The following is a 22,398-nucleotide window of genomic DNA, read 5'->3' as shown; positions in this document are numbered from 1 at the left end:
GCTGCTTGCGAGCAGCCCTTAGTCCTCATATTACTCAAGATGATAAATAGAGTGGGAATCCAGAGAGCGATGACTCAACAGTAAATTTTTATTCCTACTCGCAGATATCTCTCGGTCCAATTTTATTCATCCTGGCAGCCTTGGCCAGGCCTACAGAAAAACTCATTACCGACCTGGCTCCCCCGTGGGGGAGTTGCTGAGAGTACACGGATGGGGGGAGGTGGGGAATGGGGGCGGGGGTTAAAGGTTGCCGCTGGGTACAATGCGGAAGTGAAAAGCTTCTCGAGCAATGGGCGGACGAGGAGAAAAATCCAGTCGGTATTCTCTGCGGGGGGGGGGGAGGGGGGAGCTGCCGAGAGCCACTAAAATAGGCCTTGATTTGAGGGCCAGGCTCTCGTTCCATCAGCCAGGCCCTCAGTATGGCAGGAAGGCGGAAGCAAGATTCCTCCGAGGTAATTCAGAGAGACCGGGCCAAATAGGGAGGACACGCGAGTGTCTTGTTTTTTTTTTGTGAGCTTTTTTCCGCGATGTGTTTTAGGGGCGGAAGGGGAGTCATTATTTCGGGTACGATATGTGCCATTGCCAGGAGAGTGGGCGGGCGAGTGACGGAGCCAATGTGCGGAGAATGAAAGGCACAAGAGGACCTGAAGAATAGGCTGGCTTGAAATAGCTGATCTTAGAAGATAGGAGCAGGAGTAGGCCATTCCGCCATTTAATGAGATCATGGCTGATCATCCAAACTCAGTACCCTGTCCCTGCTTTCTCCCCATATCCCTTGATCCCTTTAGCCTTAAGAAATATATCTAACTCCTTCTTGAATATTATTTAATGAATTGGCCTCAACTGCCTTGTGTGGTAGAGAATTCCACAGGTTCACCACTCTCTCTGGGTGAAGAAATTCCTCCTCTGACGAAGGGTCTTCGACCTGAAACGTTAACTCTGTTTCTCTCGCCACAGATGCTGCCCTGGCCTGCTGAGTTTTTCCAGCGTTTTCTGTTGTTATTTCAAATTCCTCCTCATCTCTGTCCTAAATGGCTTACCCCTTATCTTTAGGCTGTGAGCCTTGGTTCTGGACTCCCCCGCCATCGGGACCAGCCTTCCTGCATCTAGTCTGTCTAGTCCTGTTAGAATTTTATAAGTTTCAATGAGATCCCCTCTCATTCTTCTAAACTCCAGCAAATATAAGCCCAATCGACCCAATCTCTCCTCATATGTCATTCCTGCCATCCCAGGTATCAGTCTGGTGAATCTTCGCTGCACTCTCTCCATGGCAAGAACATCCTTCCTCAGATAAGGCGACCAAAACTGCACACAATACTCAAGATGTGGTCTCACCAAGGCCCTGTACAACTGCAGCAAGACATCTTGGCTGACGCAGTGGTGGGGTGGCTGGAATCACCCTCAGCATCCCCCTGGTGCTATAGCGAGGGAAAAATCAGCCTCTGATTGCTATGCAGTGGCCCCTGTTGGAACGTGTGTGCGCGTGGGTGAGCGTGAGCGCATGCGTGTATGTGTGCGCGTATACACTTGCGTGTAAGTGTGCGTGTGTCCATCAAGTGATTTGGGTTGGCTGTGATCAAATAGACTGCTGCCTTGAGCCTAGACTCTCACACAGTTGAACAATGACTGTTTGGTTAGGTGGGTTGAGTATCTGACTCCAGCAAGAATCGGTTTCTATTCCTTTCCCTGGTATAGTAGAGGGTATTCTTTGGCAGCACCTCCCAAACCCACCACCTCCACCTAGAAGGACAAGGGCAGCAGGCACATGGGAACACCACCACCTCCAAGTTCCCCTCCAAGTCACACACCATCCCGACTTGGACATATATCGGCCGTTCCTTCATCGTCGCTGGGTCAAAATCCTGGAACTCCCTCCCTAACAGCACTGTGGGAGCACCTTCACCACATGGGACTGCAGCGGTTCAAGAAGGCGGCTCACCACCACCTTCTCCAGGGGCAATTAGGGATGGGCAATAAATGCTGGCCTTGCCCACATCCCAAGAATGAATATTTTTTTTTTTTTTAATATTGCAGACTTGCAGTTCTCCAAGGTTGCTCTCGTCTTTAACTTTTAGACACCCTTCCTTTAATGACTTGGATAGTGATGTGCTGGAAAGTATGTTCATGCTGGAATGTGAGGAGTCACTGTGTAAGTGATTGGTTTGGCATGAGGCAAAGCTGAATGCTAAAATGGATAATTTGTTGTGCAGAGATAAGTAGAGATGCTTTACCTGCACTTTCTCTAGTGCTATTAGGTAATGGAGTCCATCCATCACTTGCCTCTCTTTAAGCAACTATTAATTATGTTGAATTGTGATTGAAATGGCAGTATGTGGTCAGTCACACTAGCAAAGGATAGAGACACGAACGATTACTTCCAGATTGCAAAGAGGCACCCAGCTCACGTATCTGCGCATGTTGAGATGTGCATATCGGCGAGACTTGTCCCATTGTAGCTTGGAATTAGACAGTCGTAGATGTTTACAGCGCAGAAGGAGCCCTTTCAACACGGTTCCTGCTCTTTCCTAAACCAGTCTCAAACTAATCCTCCCGCTCTGCTCTCTCCTCACGTTCCTGTATTTTCCTCTGCTTCAAGCATTTATCCAATTTTCCCTTACAACGGTCTCTGCCTCAACAATTCCCCGCGGCAAAGCACTCCACACTCCCAACAATCTGTTACCTGGGCTGGAGCGCTTCAGCTATGAAGAGAGACTGGACAGGCTGGGGTTGTTTTCCTTAGAGCAGAGAAGGCTGAGGGGGGACCTGATTGAGGTGTACAAAATTATGAGGGGCATAGATAGGGTAGGTAGAAAGGAACTTTTCCCCTTAGTACAGGGGTCAATAACCAGGGGGCATAGTTTCAAGGTAAGGGGCAGGAGGTTTAGAGGGGATTTGAGGAAAAACTTTTTCACCCAGAGGGTGGTTGGAATCTGGAACTCACTACCTGAAAGGGTGGTAGAGGCAGGAACCCTCACAACATTCAAGAAGCATTTAGATGAGCACTTGAAATGCCATAGCATACAAGGCTACGGACCAAGTGCTGGAAAATGGGATTAGAATAGACAGGGCTTGATGGCCGGCGCGGACACGATGGGCCGAAGGGCCTCTTTCTGTGCTGTATAACTCTATGACTCTATAATCCTCTGCATCAAGCAATTTCCTCCAATTGAACAGGCTGGGGCTCTTTTCTCTGGAAAAGAGGCTGAGAGGTGGCCTCTTTAAAATTATGAAGGGTTTTTGATAGGATAGATGTAGAGAAGATGTTACTAGGGGGGGGGCGGAGTCCAAAACTAGGGGCCCTAAATATAAGATAGTCACTCATAAATCCAAGAGGGAATTCAGGAGAAATTTCCTTACCCAGAGAGTGGTGAGAATGTGGAACTCGCTACCACAGGGAGTGGTTGAAGCGAATAGTACAGATGCTAGGGAGAAAGGAATAGAAGGATATGTTGATAGGGTGAGATGAAATGGGGTGGGAGGAGGCTTGTGTGGAGCATAAACACCAACATGGACCTGATATGGCAGGTGTCTTGCCTCTGTGCTGTAAATACAACTTCATTTTCCTTCTCAATTTTAAATTGATGACAACTTGTCACTGACTCCCCAGCCAAAGAAGAAAAGAAAGACAGACCTGCATTTCTATAGCGCCTTTCACGACCACCGGTTGTCTCAAAGCACTTTATAGCCAATTAAATACTTTTGAAGTGTAGTCACTGCTGTAAAGTGGGAAACGCAGCAGCCAATTTGCGCACAGCAAGCTCCCACAAACAGCGATGTGATAATGACCAGATCATCTGGTTTTGTTATGTTAGTTGAGGGATAAATATTGGCCCCAGGACACCGGGGAGGACTCCCCCTGCTCTTCTTCGAAATAGTGCCCGTGGGATCTTTTACGTCCACCTGAGAGAGCAGACGGGGCCTTGGTTTAACGTCTCATCTGAAAGACGGCACCTCCGACAGTGCAGCACTCCCTCAGTACTGCATTGGAGTGTCAGCCAATGGGAATAGTCTTTCCTTATTCACCCTATCAAAAATTTTAAAAAGCTCTATTAAATTTCCAGTGGAAGTAGTCCCAGTATCGCCGTGCTCTCCACGTGAGTTTTGTTTCCATCCCTGGCATTATCCTGGTGAATCTACGCTGTACGTGCTCTATGGTTTCAATATCCTTTCTAGGGCTGGATTTCCCTCTGCTATTTTGATAATGGCAGGAAAGGGGGAGGAAATGGAGGGTGACGAGCCTAGGGGAGCAAAATTGGGTGTTGAGGCCTACCTCCGCCTTACTGCCCCATCTTAAATTTCCTTCCCATCGCCCCTGCTGGGACTGCCATGGTCACTCCTTCCCTGCCCACTGCATGCAAATGGTGTCGGGGATAGGTGTGGGTTAGAGCCTGTGCTCCCAGCCCATTTCCCCTCCCGTCCGCTCCTGGCAATCGTCCCTGGGGTAGTGGCAGGAAGTCCCTGATGGAGGCAATAGAGACCTTGTAGCGGCCTTGTCACTCTCTGTTCCTTCCCCCTCTGCTCCGTGGGCAGCACTCTCACCTCTAGCTCAGAAGGTTGTGGGTTCAAGTCCCCACTCCAGAGACTTGAGCACAAAAATATCCAGGCTGACACTCCAGTGCGTTACTGAGGGAGTGCTGCACTGTCGGAGGTGCCGTCTTTCGGACGAGACGTTAAACCGAGGCCCCGTCTGCTCTCTCAGGTGGACGTAAAACATCCCATGGTGCTATTTCGAAGAAGAGCAGGGGAGTTCTCCCCGGTGTCCTGGGGCCAATATTTATCCCTCAATCAACATCACTAAAACAGATGATCTGGTCATTACTGTATCACATTGCTGTTTGTGGGAGCTTGCTGTGCGCAAATTGGCTACAACAGTGACTACACTTCAAAAAAAGTGCTTCACTGGCTGTAGAGCCCTTTGAGACATCCTGAGGCCGTGGAAGATGCTGTAGAAATACAAGTTTTTCTTTCTTTAGTAAAGGCCCAGGAAACTGGGCCGGGGTCGTGGCAGGGTCGGGGTTGTGACTGGAAGCCCTTCCACCGGAAATCCCGTCCCCCCGAGTGTGCGACTTGTCCCGGAATCTGGTGGCGCCAGAATGCTGCAGGTCGTGAACCGCGGCTTACTTCATCTCGACCACTAGAGGCTGCTGGAGAGCGCCAGCTAGTGACACCTTGTGGTGGGGTTAAGTATGGTAAGCGATGCTGAGAGGTGAGGTTATACTTTCAGACTGGAATCGCCAGCTCGATTGAAACAAATTGACTTTGGAAGCCGATGGACGTTAACTGATTGAATCTAACCATTCAAGGAAGTGAGTCAACGTTTGAGCAGTGAAGAATTTGATAGTTTGTTTTTTAGTTCACTGGTTTGAGCAGCTCAGTTTATAAAAAAAAAGCGATAAAGATTTTAGCGCCTTGAAAGAATCAGAGCAGGAAAGTGGAGTTCTGACACCGGATTTGCATTTTTAGAGCTCGTTCAAGCTTAACAGTAATACAGGCTGACAGCACAGACTGACAGCTACAGCTTGAGCACAGGCACGAGGAGCGAGTCAGTCATTGCTTGCCTGTGCACAGCCCACAGCCTGAGCTCTTGCATAGTCATGGGCAGGATTTTCATTGGGCCGTGGAGTCGGGAATGGAGGCGTGCGGGGGGGTTAAAATCCCCAAATCGGGGGGCTCGACACCATCCCGCCCCAACCCGCCTCCATGCCAGTTTCAAAGGAGGCGGGTACCCGCCCCGCGCTGGGACCCGCCTCCCCGAGGCGGGAAGGGGATTAGTGCCAATTAACTGCCTGTTAACAGGTAGTTTTTAGCCTAATCCCTATTTTTAATGTTGAAGTGTGGGATTCCCGACAGCTCCAAACCATGCCAGGTTAGAGGAGGCGGGTTGAAGGGCTTGGAGGGGTCGAGATGTCGGTGTTCAGGTGAGTGATGTGTGCATGAGTGCAAAGGTAAGTGTGTTTGGTGTGTCTAAAGTGCTTAAAGAAGTGTAAATTACCTTTTCAGCCTTTCTTCCTTTAGGTCCCGGGAGTCCCTCATCTCACCGGCACAGAAAGCAGAATGGCTGCGAACTGTCAAAAGTGACAGCCTTCAGCTTTCTGTGCAGGAGAGATTTCTAACTGAGTCTGTGGAGAAGGACTCAGGCTAGAAGTAAGACTGTCAGTGTTTGACAGCTTCAAACAGCTATGAAACACTGATATTTCATCTGTCAAAACGTCTTGACAGATGAAATTTCAGTCTGTGACGTCACCTGTTGCCGGGTGGCCCTGAAATGGCCCGCTGAGCCCGCTGGGCGGGCTCAACAAAGTCAATCAAGTTAAAATCGCATGGATTGGCTGCATCTCAATGGAGGCGGGGCTACAACCTCGAAAGTTGTAGTCCCGCCTCCTTCCTGACTCCTGAATTAAAATCCTGCCCACTTCAGGCTTGTCAAGGTCCACTTTTGGCATTGTGGTGACACTCACGCGTATGAAGCAAGTTCCACAGGGGTACGTCTCTCTCTTAGATCAGTTTGTCCACCTGCCCTTTAATTCTTCCTGCTGTTCTCGTCCAAGCCCCTGGTCATCCCTCACGCTCCAGTCCCCCGCCCAGGCGGCCATTCTTCATGTGGGAGCCTAGAGTGTGAAGGTCGGCAGGTGTCAGCCGTGGCTCAGTGGGTAGCGCCCTCGCCTTCCGAGTCAGAAGGGTTGTGGGTTCGAGTCCCACTCCAGAGACTTGAGCACAAAAATCCAGGCTGACACTCCCAGTGCGGTACAGAGGGAGTGCTGCACTGTCACAGGTGCCGTCTTTCAGATGAGACGTTAAACCGAGGCCCCGTCTGCTCTCTCAAGTGGACATAAAAGATCCCGCGGTACTATTTCAATGAAGAGCAGGGGGAGTTCTCCCCGGTGTCCTGGGCCAATATTTATCCCACAACCAACATCACTAAAAAAACAGATTATCTGGTCATTATCACATTGCTGTTTGTGGGAGCTTGGTGGCTACATTACAACAGTGACTACACTTCAAAAATTCATTTTTTAAAATTCGTTTATGTGATGTGGGCGTCACTGACAAGGCCAACATTTATTGCCCACCCCTAATTGCCCCTTGAGAAGATGGAGGTGAGCCGCCTTCTTGAACCGCTGCAGTCCGTGTGGTGAAGGTGCTCCCACAGTGCTGTTAGGGAGGGAGTTCCAGGATTTCGACCCAGCGACGATGAAGGATCGGCGATATATTTCCAAGTCATGATGATGTGTGACTTGGAGGGGAACTTGGAGGTGGTGGTGTTCCCATGCGCCTGCTGCCCTTGTCCTTCTAGGTGGAAGAGGTCGCGGGTTTGGGAGGTGCTGCCGAAGAAGCCTTGGCGAGTTGCTGCAGTGCATCTTGTAGATGGTTCACACTGCAGCCACGGTGCGCCGGTGGTGGAGGGAGTGGATGTTTAAGGTGGTGGATGGGGTGCAGGTGTTCCTTCCCAGCATCACCGACCATCCCCAGCAGACAGAGCAGGTGGACGGTGACCCTGTGACCCCGGCGCCGGCCGTGGTTCCGCGGGTTACACTCTCACCTCTCTGAAGGTAGAAGGTTGTGTGCGGAGGGCGGGGGGTGGTCAAGTCCCGCGTTCATGAGACTTGAACCCACGAAATCTAGGTTGGCTCTTTCAGCGCGGTTCTGAGGGAGTGCTGCACTGTCAGAGGTGCCCTGTTTTGGATGAGGCGTTAACCCGAGGAATGAAGCCCATGTCAAAGTATTCCGGGACGTCTGATTGATATCCTGAGAGGGTTTGAGTACAGGAACAAGGATGCCTTGCTGCAGTTGTACAGGGCCTTGGTGCGACCACACCTTGAGTATTGTGTGCAGTTTTGGTCGCCTTATCTGAGGAAGGATGTTCTTGCCATGGAGGGAGTGCAGCGAATATTCACCAGGCTGATACCTGGGATGGCAGGAATGACGTATGAGGAGAGATTGGGTCGATTGGGCTTATACTCGCTGGAGTTTAGAAAAATGAGAGGGGATCTCATTGAAACTTATAAAATTCTAACAGGACTAGACAGACTAGATGCAGGAAGGATGTTCCCGATGGTGGGGGAGTCCAGAACCAGGGGTCACAGTCTAAGGATAAGGAGTAAGCCATTTAGGACAGAGATGAGGAGGAATTTCTTCACCCAGAGAGTGGTGAACGTGTGGAATTCTCTACCACAGAAGGCAGTTGAGGCCAATTCATTAAATATATTCAAGAAGATGTTAGATATATTTCTTAAGGCTAAAGGGATCAAGGGATATGGGGAGAAGGCAGGGACAGGGTACTGAATTTGGATGATCAGCCATGATCTCATTAAATGGCGGAGCAGGCTCGAGGGGCCGAATGGCCTACTCCTGCTCCTATCTTCTATGTTTCTATCCATAGGAATCTGTGGGTCATCAGCCTGAGTAACCGAGAGCAATATTTCTTCTCTTTCAGGAGAAAGCTGATCTGGGTGAGATAAACTTCTCGTTGTGTTACCTGCCAACAGCAGGGAGACTCACCATCACCATCATTAAAGCCACCAACCTCAAGGCAATGGATTTAACCGGATTTTCAGGTAACTTCACCACCACAACAATAGACAAAGGACTTTCCCCCTCCACGCACCTCAAACCAATTATACATCCGCCCACCACGCCCCCCCCCCCACCCACCCACCCAGCCCCCACCCCTGTACTCTCCTGGGTTTTAGTTCTACAGGTGCTGTTAGCTCCTCTGGAACCTCATCCAAAGTGACCATGTGTCAGCTGAGCCAGCGAGTGTCAGCTGTCTATTGAAGACCTTCCCAGCCAAACCCAACCCTGACCCCCCCTGCTCCCCCCCCCCCCCACCCCGCACATGCTCACATTCCAGCAGAAATGATTAGATCCCATTTTAGGAGAAAAATCAGGAAACACTTTTTCATACAAAGGGGTTTGGAAATATAAGAACTTAAGACATAGGAGCAGGAGTCGGCCATTTGGCATCTCGAGCCTGCTCCGCCATTCAATGAGATCATGGCTGGTCTGATCTTGGGCTCAGCTCTCTTCACCTAAGAGGGACAATTGACATTTTCCAAGACTGAGGCCGACAGATTTTTGTTGGGTGAGGGAGTCGTGGAATATGGAGCTAAGGCAGGTAAATGGAGCTGAGGTGCGGATCGGCCGTGATCCAATTGAATGGCGGGACAGGCTCGAGGGGCCGAATGGCCTCCTCCTGTTCCTATGGATATCAATCGGGAATAGGATTCCTAGCTTTCTTTTTTTTTTGCCCTTCCCAGTCCAAGGGTGCTGAGGCCAATTGTAGCACTGCCAGTGCTATCAGCACAGGTCAGTGGCTGCACCTGGGGCCTTCAGGCACAGGCCCATTGACATAAATCACGCCATTTATGTAGAAAGGACTTATGAAATATACTGGGTGGCCTGCTGGTGGCGCTGTCCAGGGAGAGTATAAATACTCGGGCACGGGCCCAGCTTGCTCAGGGACATTTTATAAACAGGAACTAGTGAAGGATAACTAGACTTCCATGTTGTGAAACAGTCGATTAAAGCCTTGTTTAACACACTGACCAAGTGCCTAGTAGTTTTCTTGCGTCACCCATGTTGGGGGCCTTTCCTCAGTCAGAGGTCAGGAGAGCTTTGCAGTGCTGTTTAGTTTAAATGTTGTGGTGATAGGGGTGGGGGGAGGGTCTCGATGGGGTAAAAGCTGAGGAAGCCCACGTGGCAGTGTAGAATCGAGGCTCTGGTGGGCCCCAAAGCCCGAGTGCCATCCAACCCATCCCTCCCTCTGTTCACAGACCCCTACGTGAAGGCGTCGCTGATCTGTGAGGGGAGGCGCCTGAAGAAGCGGAAGACCTCGATAAAGAAGAACACGCTCAACCCGGTGTACAACGAGGCGCTGGTGTTCGACATTCCCAACGAGAACATGGATCACGTGAACGTCATCATCGCCATCATGGACTACGATTGGTGAGACTCTCTGAAAACAAAACCGCTTCGGGCGTCGGCCGCAGCGGCGGGGGCCTGTCGGAGGATTCAGTGCTGACATCCGCCTGTGCGCGCGTGCCTGCGTACGCTCCTGTGTGCGTGCTTGCGCGCATGTGTGTGCGTGCACACGTGTGTATGTGCATGCATGGGTGGGTGCGAGTGCATGTTTTTGCGTGCACGTGTGTGTGTGTGTGAGCGCGCACACATGCCTGTGTTTGTAGATGTGTTTGCGTGCACACGCATGTGTGCACTTATGAACACGTGTGTGTGAATGCGTGTGTGTGCGCACGCACTGCAGTTTCTGGTTTGTATACGATATAGGTGTATTGCTGGTACCGGTGTGTACTGTAGGTGACTGAGACAAAGGGCTGGATTTTGCTAGCTCTGGGGAGGCGGGTTTGGAGGCGGGAATGCCGGGAAAATGGCAGAAACTGGGGGCAGGTGCCCACCCTGCCTCCAACCCGCCTCCGTGCCATCGTCCCAGGAAGCGGGTAGCCGATCCGCGCCGGGTCCCGTCTCCTGGAGGCGCTGAAGGGGATTACAGCCACTGAACTGCCTGTTAACAGGTAGTTAACAAGCAGTTAAGAGGATTATCCCCATTTTTCCGCCAGGGTCACCGAGGCGAGCAGTGGGTCTGTGATGCGCTATCAATTACTCATAAAAGACTGAGAGTTAAGAGAGTAACTAAAGGCTTTTATTAACAAAAGAATGAAGGTGTGCCTCGAGTGGTCGACCGGTCCAGAATACAAAGGGCTGGGGAGCAGTCACCTTTATACTAGGACTTGTGGGAGGAGTCAGCCGAGGCATGTCCAGGCATGTACACAGTGGAATACAAACAGTGGTTTACCACATTCACCCCTTGTTTAAAATTGAGTCCGGCGGGGTGAAGTGTATTAAAAGTTAGTGTATTGGAGTCTCTCCGGAGGTCTTGTCTGCCGCTGTGATCGGCGTGGCGACGGCAGGGGTAGTGGAGCTTCCGGCGTCGAGTCCTGCGTGGGCTGTGGCACAGGCGTGTCGTCCTTGTAGATGTCGAGCGGGTCGCGTGGCCCAGGCCTGCCGTCTGCTGGGGCTGGATATCGGATCGTGGGGGGGGGTGGTAGTGAGTAGTGGGTTACTGCGGCCCCCGAGGTTGCAAGGTCTCTTATGGAGACTGTGTCCTCCCGCCCGTCCGGGTATGCAATGTAAGCATACTGGGGGTTGGCGTGGAGGAGGTCGACCCTCTCGACCAGGGGGTCCGTTTTATGGGTCCTCACGTGCCTTCTCAGTAGGACCGGCCCTGGGGACGTCAGCCATGGCGGTAGCGATGTCCCCGATGTGGACTTTCTTGGGAAGACAAACATTTTCTCATGAGGGGTGGCGTTAGTGGCAGTGCAGAGCAGTGACCGAATAGAGTGGAGCGCATCGGGGAGCACATCCTGCCAGCGGGAGGTTGGAAGGCCCCTAGACTTTAAGGCTAGCAGGGCGGCCTTCCAAACTGTCGCATTTTCTCTTTCCACCTGTCCGTTCCCCCGGGGGTTGTAACTGGTGGTCCTGCTTGTGGCAATACCCCTAGTTAGCAGGTACTGACGGAGTTCGTCGCTCATAAACGATGAGCCCCGGTCGCTATGGATATAGCTGGGGAAACCGAACAGGGTGAAGAGGTCGTTCAGACATTTAATGACCGTGGCACTGGTCATGTCCGGGCAGGGGATGGCGAACGGGAAACGGGAGTACTCATCAATAATATTGAGGAAGTACACATTGCGGTCGGAGGAGGGGAGAGGCCCTTTAAAATTAACGCTCAGGCGCTCGAAGGGGCGAGTGGCTTTTATCAGGTGGGCCCTGTCTGGTCTATAAAAGTGCGGTTTGCACTCAGCGCAGACTTGGCAGTTCCTGGCCATGGTCCTGACCTCCTCAATAGAGTAAGGCAGGTTGCGGGCCTTGATGAAGTGGAAGAACCTGGTGACCCCCGGGTGGCAGAGGTCATTGTGGAGGGCCCGCAGTCTATCGATCTGCGCGCTGGCGCAGGTGCCACGCGATAGCGCATCCGGGGGTTCATTGAGCTTCCCGGGCCGGTACAAGATCTCGTAATTGTAGGTGGAAAGTTCGATTCTCCACCTCAAGATCTTGTCATTTTTGATTTTGCCCCTCTGCTTGTTGTTAAACATGAAAGCAACTGAACGTTGGTCAGTGAGCAGGGTAAATCGTTTTCCAGCCAGGTAGTGCCTCCAATGACGCACAGCCTCCACAATCACCTGGGCCTCCTTCTCAACAGCGGAGTGTCTGGTCTCCGGGCCTTGGAGGGTTCGTGAAAAGAAGGCCACGGGTCTCCCCGCCTGATTGAGGGTAGCAGCCAGGGCAAAGTCGGACGCGTCGCTTTCCACCTGGAAGGGGATGGATTCGTCCACTGCGTGCATGGTGGCTTTGGCAATGTCTTCCTTGATACGGTGGAAGGCTAAGCGGGCCTCTGCCGTCAAGGGAAAAGAGGTGGACTTGATCAGCGGATGGGCCTTGTCCGCATAGTAGGGGACCCACTGGGCATAATAGGAGAAAAACCCTAGGCACCTCTTCAGGGCCTTGAGGCAGTGGGGCAGTGGGAGTTCCATAAGGGGACGCATCCGGTCGGGGTCGGGGCCGATGACTCCGTGTTCCACAACACAGCCAAGGATGGCGAGGCGGTTTGTGCGGAATATGCACTTCTCCTTGTTATATGTCAGGTTCAGGAGTTGGGCGGTGCGGAGGAATTTTTCGAGGTTTGCGTCATGGTCCTGCAAGTCACGGCCGCAGATGGTCACATTGTCCAGATATGGGAAAGTGGCCTGCAACGCATTTTGATCTACCATCCGGTCCATCTCCCTTTGGAAGACGGAGACCCCGTTGGTGACGCCAAAGGGAACCCTAAGGAAGTGGTAGAGGCGGCCGTTTGCCTCAAAGGCAGTATACTGGCGGTCCTCAGGGCGGATAGGGAGCTGGTGGTACGCTGATTTCAGGTCAATGGTCGAGAAGACGCGGTACTGCGCGATCTGGTTGACCATATCAGCTATGCGGGGGAGTGGGTAGGCGTCCAGCAGGGTGTAGCGATTTATTGTCTGGCTGTAGTCGATGACCAGGCGCTGCTTCTCGCCGGTCTTAACGACCACAACCTGGGCTCGCCAGGGGCTGGTGCTGCCCTCAATAATCCCTTCCTTCAGGAGCCGCTCCACTTCGGTTTTAATGAAAACCCTGTCCCCGGCACTGTATCGCCTGCTCTTTGTGGCGATGGGCTTACAGTCGGGGGTGAGGTTAGCAAACAGTGCGGGGGGGGTGACTCTGAGTGTGGAGAGGTTGCACCTGGTGCGCGGCGGGCAATTTGGGAGCTGCTGGCTGCGGACTGTGAGTGGGGGTAGGGGTCCACCGTACGCCATCGTAACACTTTTAAGGTGGCACTGAAAATCTAACCCCAGCAGGACGGCAGCGCAGAGGTCGGGCAGGACCAGAAGTTTAAAATGATCGTACACGGTCCCGTCTACTACGAGTGTCACTACGCAGTAGCCGCCGATGTCCGCCGACTGGGACTCGGAGGCCATAGAAATCCGCTGGTGCGCAGGCAGGACTGGGAGAGAGCAACGCCGCACCGTGTCGGGGTGGATGAAGCTCTCCGTGCTCCCAGAGTCAAAAAGGCAGATTGTATCGTGGCCATTTACCTTAATGTCCATTGTGGAACTGGCCAGCTGGTGCGGTCTCGCTTGGTCCAGTGTAATGGATGCCAGCGTAGGGGTCGGTGTGTCGCTGCGGGTATCAGATGAGGCGGTGTTGGGGGCCTGCTGCGTTCCGGCTGTCGTCCAAGATGGCGGCGTCCATGATCCCCATGTGGCTGGAGGTGTCCAAAATGGCTGCTGTACCGGTGGTTCGCACATGGCCGGGGAGGCCCAAGATGGCGGCCCGCATGGCCCACACGCGGCGCTGCTGGGGTTCGGGGTGGCTTTGGCCCTGCAGACGTTAGCGTAGTGTCCCTTCTTCCCGCAGCCCGAGCAGATCGCGTTTTTCGCCGGGCAGCGCGCTCTGGGGTGTTTTGCCTGGCCACAGAAGTAGCATTTCTGGCCTTGGGGCACTGCTGTCTGGCCTTGGGACACTGCTGCAGTAGTTGGGCCGTTGCTGGGGTGTGGCTGGGGTGGCACGGCGCTATGAGGCGGTCCTACCGTGTCCCAGGCTGTCATTCCCCGCGGCGTCCACGGTGCAGAGGAGTAGGCATCCATGCCCCGGTAGGCTGCATCCAATGATAGTGCGAGTTCAGAGGCCTTGTTGAGGTCGAGGTCACTCTGCTCCAACAGTCGCTGTCGGGTGTAATTGGATCTGTGGCCCGCTACAAAAGCGTCCCGGATAAGTTCCTCTGTGTACACGGCGGCCTTTACATCCTTACAACCACAGGCCCGGCCAAGCACAGACAGTGCCTGAAGGTATTCCACGGTCGATTCCCCAGGTTGTTGTTTACGACTCCCCAGAAGGTGCCTGGCGTACACTTCGTTCACTGGGCGCGTGTACTGGTCCTTGAGGAGCTTGATAGCGTCCGTGTACGAGGTCGCGTCTTGGATGACCGAGTACACTCGGTGGTTCACTTTGGAGGTCAGGACATCCAGTTTGTCCTCGTCCGATTTGATTGCTGCTGAGGCGGTCAGGAATTTTTCGAAACACTTAAGCCAGTGAGTAAACTTGGTGGATGAGTCCGCCTCCCGATGATCTAAGTCCAGGCATGCTGGTGTGAGGATCTTCTCCATTATAAAAATTTTGTTAATAAAATTGATGCGCTGTCAATTACTCATAAAAGACTGAGAGTTAAGAGAGTAACTAAAGGCTTTTATTAACAAAAGAATGAAGGTCTGCCTCGAGTGGTCGACCGGTCCAGAAATACAAAGGGCTGGGGAGCAGTCACCTTTATACTAGGACTTGTGGGAGGAGTCAGCCGAGGCATGTCCAGGCATGTACACAGTGGAATATAAACAGTGGTTTACCACAGTCTGCGGGGGTCGCAGGGATGCAAAAGTGCGCTGTGTAGGTAAGTGATGGGTGCAAGTGTGGAGAGGTGAGTATGTGAGGTGAGTGGAAAGTGATAGAAAATGTTTACTCACCTTTGCTTCTTCCTGCAGGCTTCAACAGTTGGGGATGTGAAGAGTCTCGCATCTCACCGGCAGAGATGACAAATGGCTGCTGCATTCTCCAATGCAACAACCATCTAATTTCTGCTCACAAAAGCGGTTGGATGAGTCTTGAATACAAGAACTCATCAAACAACAGAGAATGTCAGTGTTTGACAGCTTCACAGAGCCAGTCAAACAATGCCAATTCATCTGTCAAAAATTTTTGACAGATGAAACATCATACACTGACGTTCTCTGTAACTGGCTTCCCCTTAATTGGCCTGCTATGCCCGCTGGGCGGGCTTAACAAGGTCGATCAAGGGAAAATAGCATGGGTTGGCCAGAAGACGATGGAGGCGGGACTAAAACCCAACAAGTGGGAGTCCCACCTCCCAAAGCTTCCCATTGGCAAAATCCAGCCCAAAGAGTCATGATAATCAATAAGAATAACAATGCTTCCGATGCAAAGTAGGTCAGTCAACAACTGTAGAGAGAAAGGGTTAATGTTCCAGTTGTGAGCCTTCTGGATTCCACATTCCAGGGCTGATTCTCTCTCAGCGAGGAGCAGTGCTCACGGGGGGACGCTGGCTGTGGAATCTCAGGCACTGCGGGCACATGACACGGCCACCAGCCCATGCCCGCAGGCGCTATTCCTCACCGGCGGCCCCGATTAGGGGAATTGGCTCCTTAAGTGTCTGCCGTGGCTAAGGGGGCAGCACTCTCTCTCGCCTCTGAGTCAAAAGGTCGTGGGTTCACAGTCCCACTCCAGAGACTTGAGCACAAAATCCAGGCTGACACTCCCCAGTGCGGTACTGAGGGAACGCTGCACTGTCGGAGGTGCTGTCTTTTGGATGAGACGTTAAACCAAGGCCCAGTCTGCCCTCTCGGGGGGACGTAAAGGATCCCATCTGTAGTGTATGTACCCGTCTACCTTTAAGAGAACTATTGTATGTAACCGTCCACCTTTAAGAGAACTACTTTAGGTGTTGCACTACTTTGTTGGCTTCTGTATACTGTAATACCGACGGTGACCACACCGGTATATAAGTGCTGTGTCAGGAAGTATTGAGCAGATTCGCCCTGACCTTCGAATAGTAAAGTCCTGTTTTAAGTTACTCTTGGAGTCTGTGTATTGATTAACTAAATGACCCACAGACTTTACAGTGGCGACGAGTCCGATCGTACCCTGCGGCAACAATAATTCCGAAGCAGTTAACGAGCGTCGAGAAGAGGCAACCGCCCTCGTCATTCTGCTGGGAGAAAACTCGAGTCTGCAGAGCTGGAAAGGAGGAAGAATTCAGAGACAAAGACTTCCATCAGCAACAGGCACTGACTGTCCCTTCTGCCACGGTGAGGAGTGAGCCGATCAGCACGAGAAGCAAGGCGGCCACGGTGACTGTGAGTAAGGGAAAAGTAAAAAGAATAACCGGAGGATAAGGGCGGTGCACTCGACCATGGTCGAGGGGGAAAGGAGCCGGACAGAAGTCGGGCCCAGAGACGCTGAGACTGGGGCAGCGTGGAGCAAGGAAGCCGCGGTACAGACAGGCTGGGGACGCAACGGCGTCGTGAGACAGCTAGACTGCGACCGGCGAAAAAGGCCGGGCAGCGACCGAAGCCACGAAGCGCTGCGACCGGGAGCGTGGGTGCGGGAAGATATAAAAGCTCAGCCGCAGCCGGGTAGGGAAGCACCGGACTGCGAGACGGCTGGGAGAGGCGTTTGGGAGCCAAGCGAGCGGGAGAGGCAGAGCCGACCAAGGGAGACTGCGCGAGAGCCAGTCCAGCGGCTGAAACTGTTCTCCGTCAACGGGGTGTACCCAGCGCCGGTAGAGCCGAGCGAGCGGGAGAGGCAGAGCCGACCAAGGGAGACTGCGCGAGAGCCAGTCCAGCGGCTGAAACTGTTCCCCGTCAACGGGGTGTACCCAGCGCCGGTAGAGCCGAGAGAGCGGGAGAGAGACCGAGCCCGAGCAAGGGGAACTGAGCGAGAGCCAGCCCAGCGGCTGAACCTGTTCGCCGTCTACGGGGTGTACCCAGCGCCGGTTGCCTTGCCGAGAAAAGGGAAAGCACTGAAGCCGACGCACAGGCTGTGAATCTGAAAGCCAGCGGCCGTCGCCTGTGGGGGAAAGTGTACCCCTCCCGCTAGGGAAGAAACGCGGGAAGCCGCCATTAGGCGGGGAAGAAGACAGAAGCGGGAAACCGCCATTGAAGTGGGCGGGGAGGGAAGATAAGCGCGGGAAACCGCCATTTTCGCGGGAAAACCGCCATCTTAGAAGAAAAGAAAAAGAAATAAGTTAAAGAAATAATTCGGGGTGTTATCAGAAAGAGAGGAAGATGCCTAAGCGTGGTAACATCAACGATTTTAATGCCGAGGTAGAAGACTGGGCCACGTATGTGGAACGCATTGAGATCTATTGTGAGGCCAATAAAATAGAAGAAGATGACAAAGCTATAACCTTGCTAAACTCGATGGGCATCTACTAGCACCAGCTAAACCGGCGGATCAGACTTTCGATGAGATTGTGACTGTTCTGAAGGATCACTTGAACCCCACACCGTTGATGTTGGCGGAACAATTCAAATTCTATGCGAGAACGCAAAGGAAAGACGAAAGCAACGCAGAATACTTGGTCGAACTGCGTAGACTAGCGAAACACTGCCAGTTTGGAGGGAATCTGACAGAGGCGTTGCGAGACAAATTCGTGTGCGGAATGTCGAAGGAAGAAACACAAAAACGACTGCTCGAAGAGAACGATCTTACACTTGAGAAGGCTGTCCTTATTGCTGCATCGAACGAAGCCGCAGCGAAAGGAACGGCGGAAATGCAGCTAAAGGCAGCGGCACTCAGGGTGCAGCAAATTACTTCGGGTACAACGAAATGCTATCGTTGTGGGAAGACAACACACGACCAGAACCAATGCTGGTTTAAAAACCAGGAATGTAGGAAATGTGGCAAGCTCGGTCACATAGCTAAGGTATGCCGGTCAGGGAAGAAGACCAACAATAATGAGTCACCACAAAAGAGGTACAGGAAGGTACATGAGGTGACTAGGAAGAGTCCGGAAGAACAGAATTCGGACTCACACTCCAACTGCAAGGAACTGGATAGGCTGAGAATTCACAATGTGAGTAATGAAGCTGACCGACAAGCTATCTGGATCACACTACAGATTGCAAAAGTCCAAGTGAAAATGGAAGTGGACACCGGATCGGCGTTGACGGTCATGAATAAGCATGATTATAAAAAGTTATTCAAGCATATTCCCCTACGGGATACGGAACTAGTATTGAAGACATACACGGGGCACAAAGTATACCCCATCGGAAAGATAGAAGTCAAGGTGAGATACAAGGACAAAGAGCACCAAAGGATGGACCTGTATGTGTTGCCTGAGGGAGGTCCACCACTTCTGGGATGGGAGTGGATCAGGAAAATAAAGATAGACTGGCATTCACTAAACACCATGACGGTAGATTCCGGAAAGGAAGATGTCAAACCTGAACGGTTGTCCAGAATATTAGACGAAGCTAAAGAGGTATTCCAGCAAGGACTGGGAACACTGCGAGGAATTAAAGCAAAGGTTAAGATTGCAGAACATGCAAGCCCAAAATTTTTCAAAGCCAGATCGGTACCTTACGCGATACGACCTGCTGTGGAGGCAGAACTGGAAGAACTTGAACGATCAGGGGTACTGTCAAAAGTGGACTGGAGTGAGTGGGCCACGCCCATTGTTCCCGTCATGAAGTCTTCACCAAGTAACAAGCCAGGGGGACCGGGGAAGGTCCGCATCTGCGGAGACTTCAAGATCACAGTGAATCCGGTGCTTCACACGGTACAATACCCGCTTCCGCGGATTGAAGATATCTTTGCTTCGTTGACTGGAGGGAAACACTTCACCAAGATAGACCTGGCACAGGCATACTTACAAATGGAAGTCGAGGAAGAGTCGCGTCAGTACCTCACCATCAACACACACAGAGGCTTGTATCGTTATAATAGACTGGTTTTTGGGGTAGCTTCGGCTCCAGCAATTTGGCAGAGGGCCATGGAGCAGGTATTGCAAGGAATTCCAAGCACGCAGTGTTACTTAGACGATATCCTGATTACGGGAGAAGACGAGGAAGAACACCTCACAAATTTGAAACTGGTGCTCACTAGGTTGACGGAATATGGCCTTCGAGTTAATCGCAAGAAATGTGAGTTCTTCCAAAAACGGATCTCGTACTGCGGTCATGTCATTGACCGAGAGGGGCTGCACAAGTCACCTGACAAGATAGAAGCTGTCGTGAAGGCCCCCGCTCCGGAAAACGTATCGCAGTTAAGATCATTCTTGGGGTTGATTAATTATTATCACAAGTTTCTGCCGAATCTATCCACGGTGCTGCATCCGCTGAATGCTCTGTTGCGGAAAGAAGTACCATGGAAGTGGAGTGAGGAATGTAAAAAGGCCTTTCGCAGAAGCAAGGCGTTGATTACCTCTGAAGAAGTGTTGGCTCATTTCAACCCAACGTTACCTCTTCGTCTAGCTTGTGATGCTTCCCCCTATGGAATTGGAGCAGTACTTTCACACAAGTTACCAAATGGCTCGGAAAGGCCAGTGGCATTCGCGTCCCGATCATTGACCTCCGCGGAGCGAAATTATGCTCAAATAGATAGGGAGGCCCTCAGCCTTGTGTGGGGCGTAAGGAAATTCAATCATTATCTGCAGGGCAAGAAGTTCACATTACTGACAGACCACCAGCCGTTGGTGTCCATATTCAACCCTAACAAGGCCGTTTCCACCATGACAGCGCAAAGGTTACAGAGGTGGTCCGTGTTACTTGGGGCACACCAATATGACATCGAATACAAAAGGTCCAAACAGCATGGAAATGCTGATGGGTTATCGCGCTTGCCATTGCCGATAGTAGAAGAAGCAACTACAGTGGACCCGGTAGAGATGTTCCACTCATCCATAGTGGAATGTCTACCAGTAACAAATTCGATGATCGAAAACGAAACCAGAAATGACCCGACTCTCTCACGAGTCTATGATTTAACGGTGGAGGGATGGCCAGCACAGGGCGAACCAACGCTGGCAGCATTTTTGCAGAGAAAAGAACAGCTGTCAGTGTGTCGAGGAACCCTGATGTGTGGATCTAGAGTGGTGATTCCACCCAAACTTCAACAGAAGGTGTTAAAGGAGCTGCACGAGGGACATTGGGTGGAGTGAAAATGAAGAACCTAGCAAGAGCGTTTGTGTGGTGGCCAGGCATTGATGGGGACATCGAAGAAATCACTAAGAGCTGTCTAGGATGCCAGAAGGTCCAAAACGCGCCACCACAGGCTCCTCTGCATCCATGGGAGTGGCCCTCATCTCCTTGGCAAAGGGTACATATCGACTTTGCTGGTCCATTTATGGACTCAATGTTTCTAATAGCGGTGGATGCACACTCCAAGTGGCCGGAGGTAATAAAGATGTCCACCACCACCACGGAAAAAACCATCACAGTGTTAAGGACCATGTTTGCTAGGAATGGGCTGCCGGAACAGATCTGTTCTGATAATGGACCGCAATTTGTGTCCGAAGAATTCAAGAAATTCTTAAAGAGCAATGGGGTTAAGCACTACACGTCAGCCCCATACCATCCCGCCTCCAATGGATTGGCTGAAAGGTTTGTCCAGACCTTCAAGAAGGCCATAAAGGCCATGGGTAATGAAGCCATTAACTTACAACATAAGGTGGATAGCTTCTTGTTGGCGTACAGGAATGCAACACATGCGGTCACAAATCAAACTCCCGCCATGATGTTTTTTAATAGACGACTAAGATGCCGGCTGGATTTGCTTAAGCCAAACGTCAGAAGGGACGTAGAGAACCGGCAATTCCAGGGCATGAATGAAAGGCCAACTAGATCTTTTCAGATAGGTCAACAAGTTTTGGCCCGGGACTACCGTACCGAGAAATGGCAGCCTGGAACTATCGGAAAAAGGCTAGGGCCGTTGATGTATACGGTGGACATTGGGGACAGTATAATAAGGCGCCATGTTGACCAGATCATAGGGTCAGCCACAAATGGCCAACCTACTCCACCACCTTACACGGTTAATGTTGAGACAGAGATACCCAGAACACCTACCTCCGATCTGGTAATACTGGAATCAGATGAACCTGACACTGTCCTTCAAGCCGAATCAACCTTGCCAGAAGCACCTACTACCCCGCCGGAAGTTACGACACCACCGAGGCGTTATCCGGACAGAGTCCGGAAACCTCCAGAGAGACTGAATCTGTGAACTGTCTTGCATAAAGTTGTATATATGTTATAATGTATGTTTAATGGGGAATCAGTATGTTGTAAGCTAAAAAGGGAGGATTGTAGTGTATGTACCCGTCTACCTTTAAGAGAACTATTGTATGTAACCGTCCACCTTTAAGAGAACTACTTTAGGTGTTGCACTACTTTGTTGGCTTCTGTATACTGTAATACCGACGGTGACCACACCGGTATATAAGTGCTGTGTCAGGAAGTATTGAGCAGATTTGCCCTGACCTTCGAATAGTAAAGTCCTGTTTTAAGTTACTCTTGGAGTCTGTGTATTAATTAACTAAACGACCCACAGACTTTACACCATCCATTTTGAAGAAGAGCAGGGGAGTTCTCCCCGGTGTCCTGGGGCCAATATTTATCCCTCAACCAACATCACTAAAACAGATTATCTGGTCATTATCACATTGTTGTTTGTGGGAGCTTGCTGTGCGCAAATTGGCTGCTGCGTTCCCTACATTACAACAGTGACTACACTTCAAAAAAGTACTTCATTGGCTGTAAAATGTTTTAGGACATCCTGAGGATGTGAAAGGCGCTGGAGAAATGCAATTCTTTTCTCTCGACCAATCCTGATTGAGCTGCTCTGCATATTTCTGGCATTTTCTGTTTTTGGTTTGCGATTTCCTTCACCTGCAGTTGCTTCCTTGTGTTCGTGCAGAGTAAGAAAGGGCATTGGTAAGGGGTGATTGGACAGTGCCAACAGTATGGGTCCAACCAAGGATGGAAGACTCTGGTGGGAGTGGTCTATAGAACTCCTGACAGTAGTGATGGAGTGAGGGGGAATGTCTAAATACCACAATGAATAGAGAGAGAGAGTGAGAGAGACAGACAGACGAGCAGGAGTGTCCAAACTATGATCTGTGTGTGTTTCCGTGTCCTAACTCGCACCAACTCTCGTTCACCCATCTCCCCCTGTGCTCACTGACCTACACTGGTTCCTGGTTAAGCAACGCTTCGATTTCAAAATTCTCATCCTTGTTTTCAAATCCCTCCATGGCCTCGCCCCTCCCTATCTTTGTAATCTCCTTCAGCCCCA

At 51.5% G+C, this 22,398-nt stretch overlaps 1 protein-coding gene across 1 annotated transcript in view; it reads left to right on the top strand.

Annotated features, from left to right (window-relative positions):
* Positions 1-22,398, top strand: part of syt3 (synaptotagmin III) — a 90,074-nt gene that overhangs the window by 44,534 nt on the left and 23,142 nt on the right. The window contains exons 4-5 of the mRNA XM_085969755.1: positions 8,435-8,555; positions 9,774-9,945. Of these exons, the coding sequence (XP_085825881.1) occupies positions 8,435-8,555; positions 9,774-9,945 (293 nt within the window). The remainder of the gene's footprint in view (positions 1-8,434; positions 8,556-9,773; positions 9,946-22,398) is intronic.

The sequence above is a fragment of the Somniosus microcephalus genome, chromosome 28 (assembly GCF_052327205.1).
Source record: "Somniosus microcephalus isolate GS21.2 chromosome 28, FLI_Smic_1.0, whole genome shotgun sequence".
NCBI lineage: Eukaryota > Metazoa > Chordata > Chondrichthyes > Squaliformes > Somniosidae > Somniosus > Somniosus microcephalus.
Note: the sequence above shows the minus strand (reverse complement) of the source record. Positions and strands in the feature narration are given on the sequence as shown.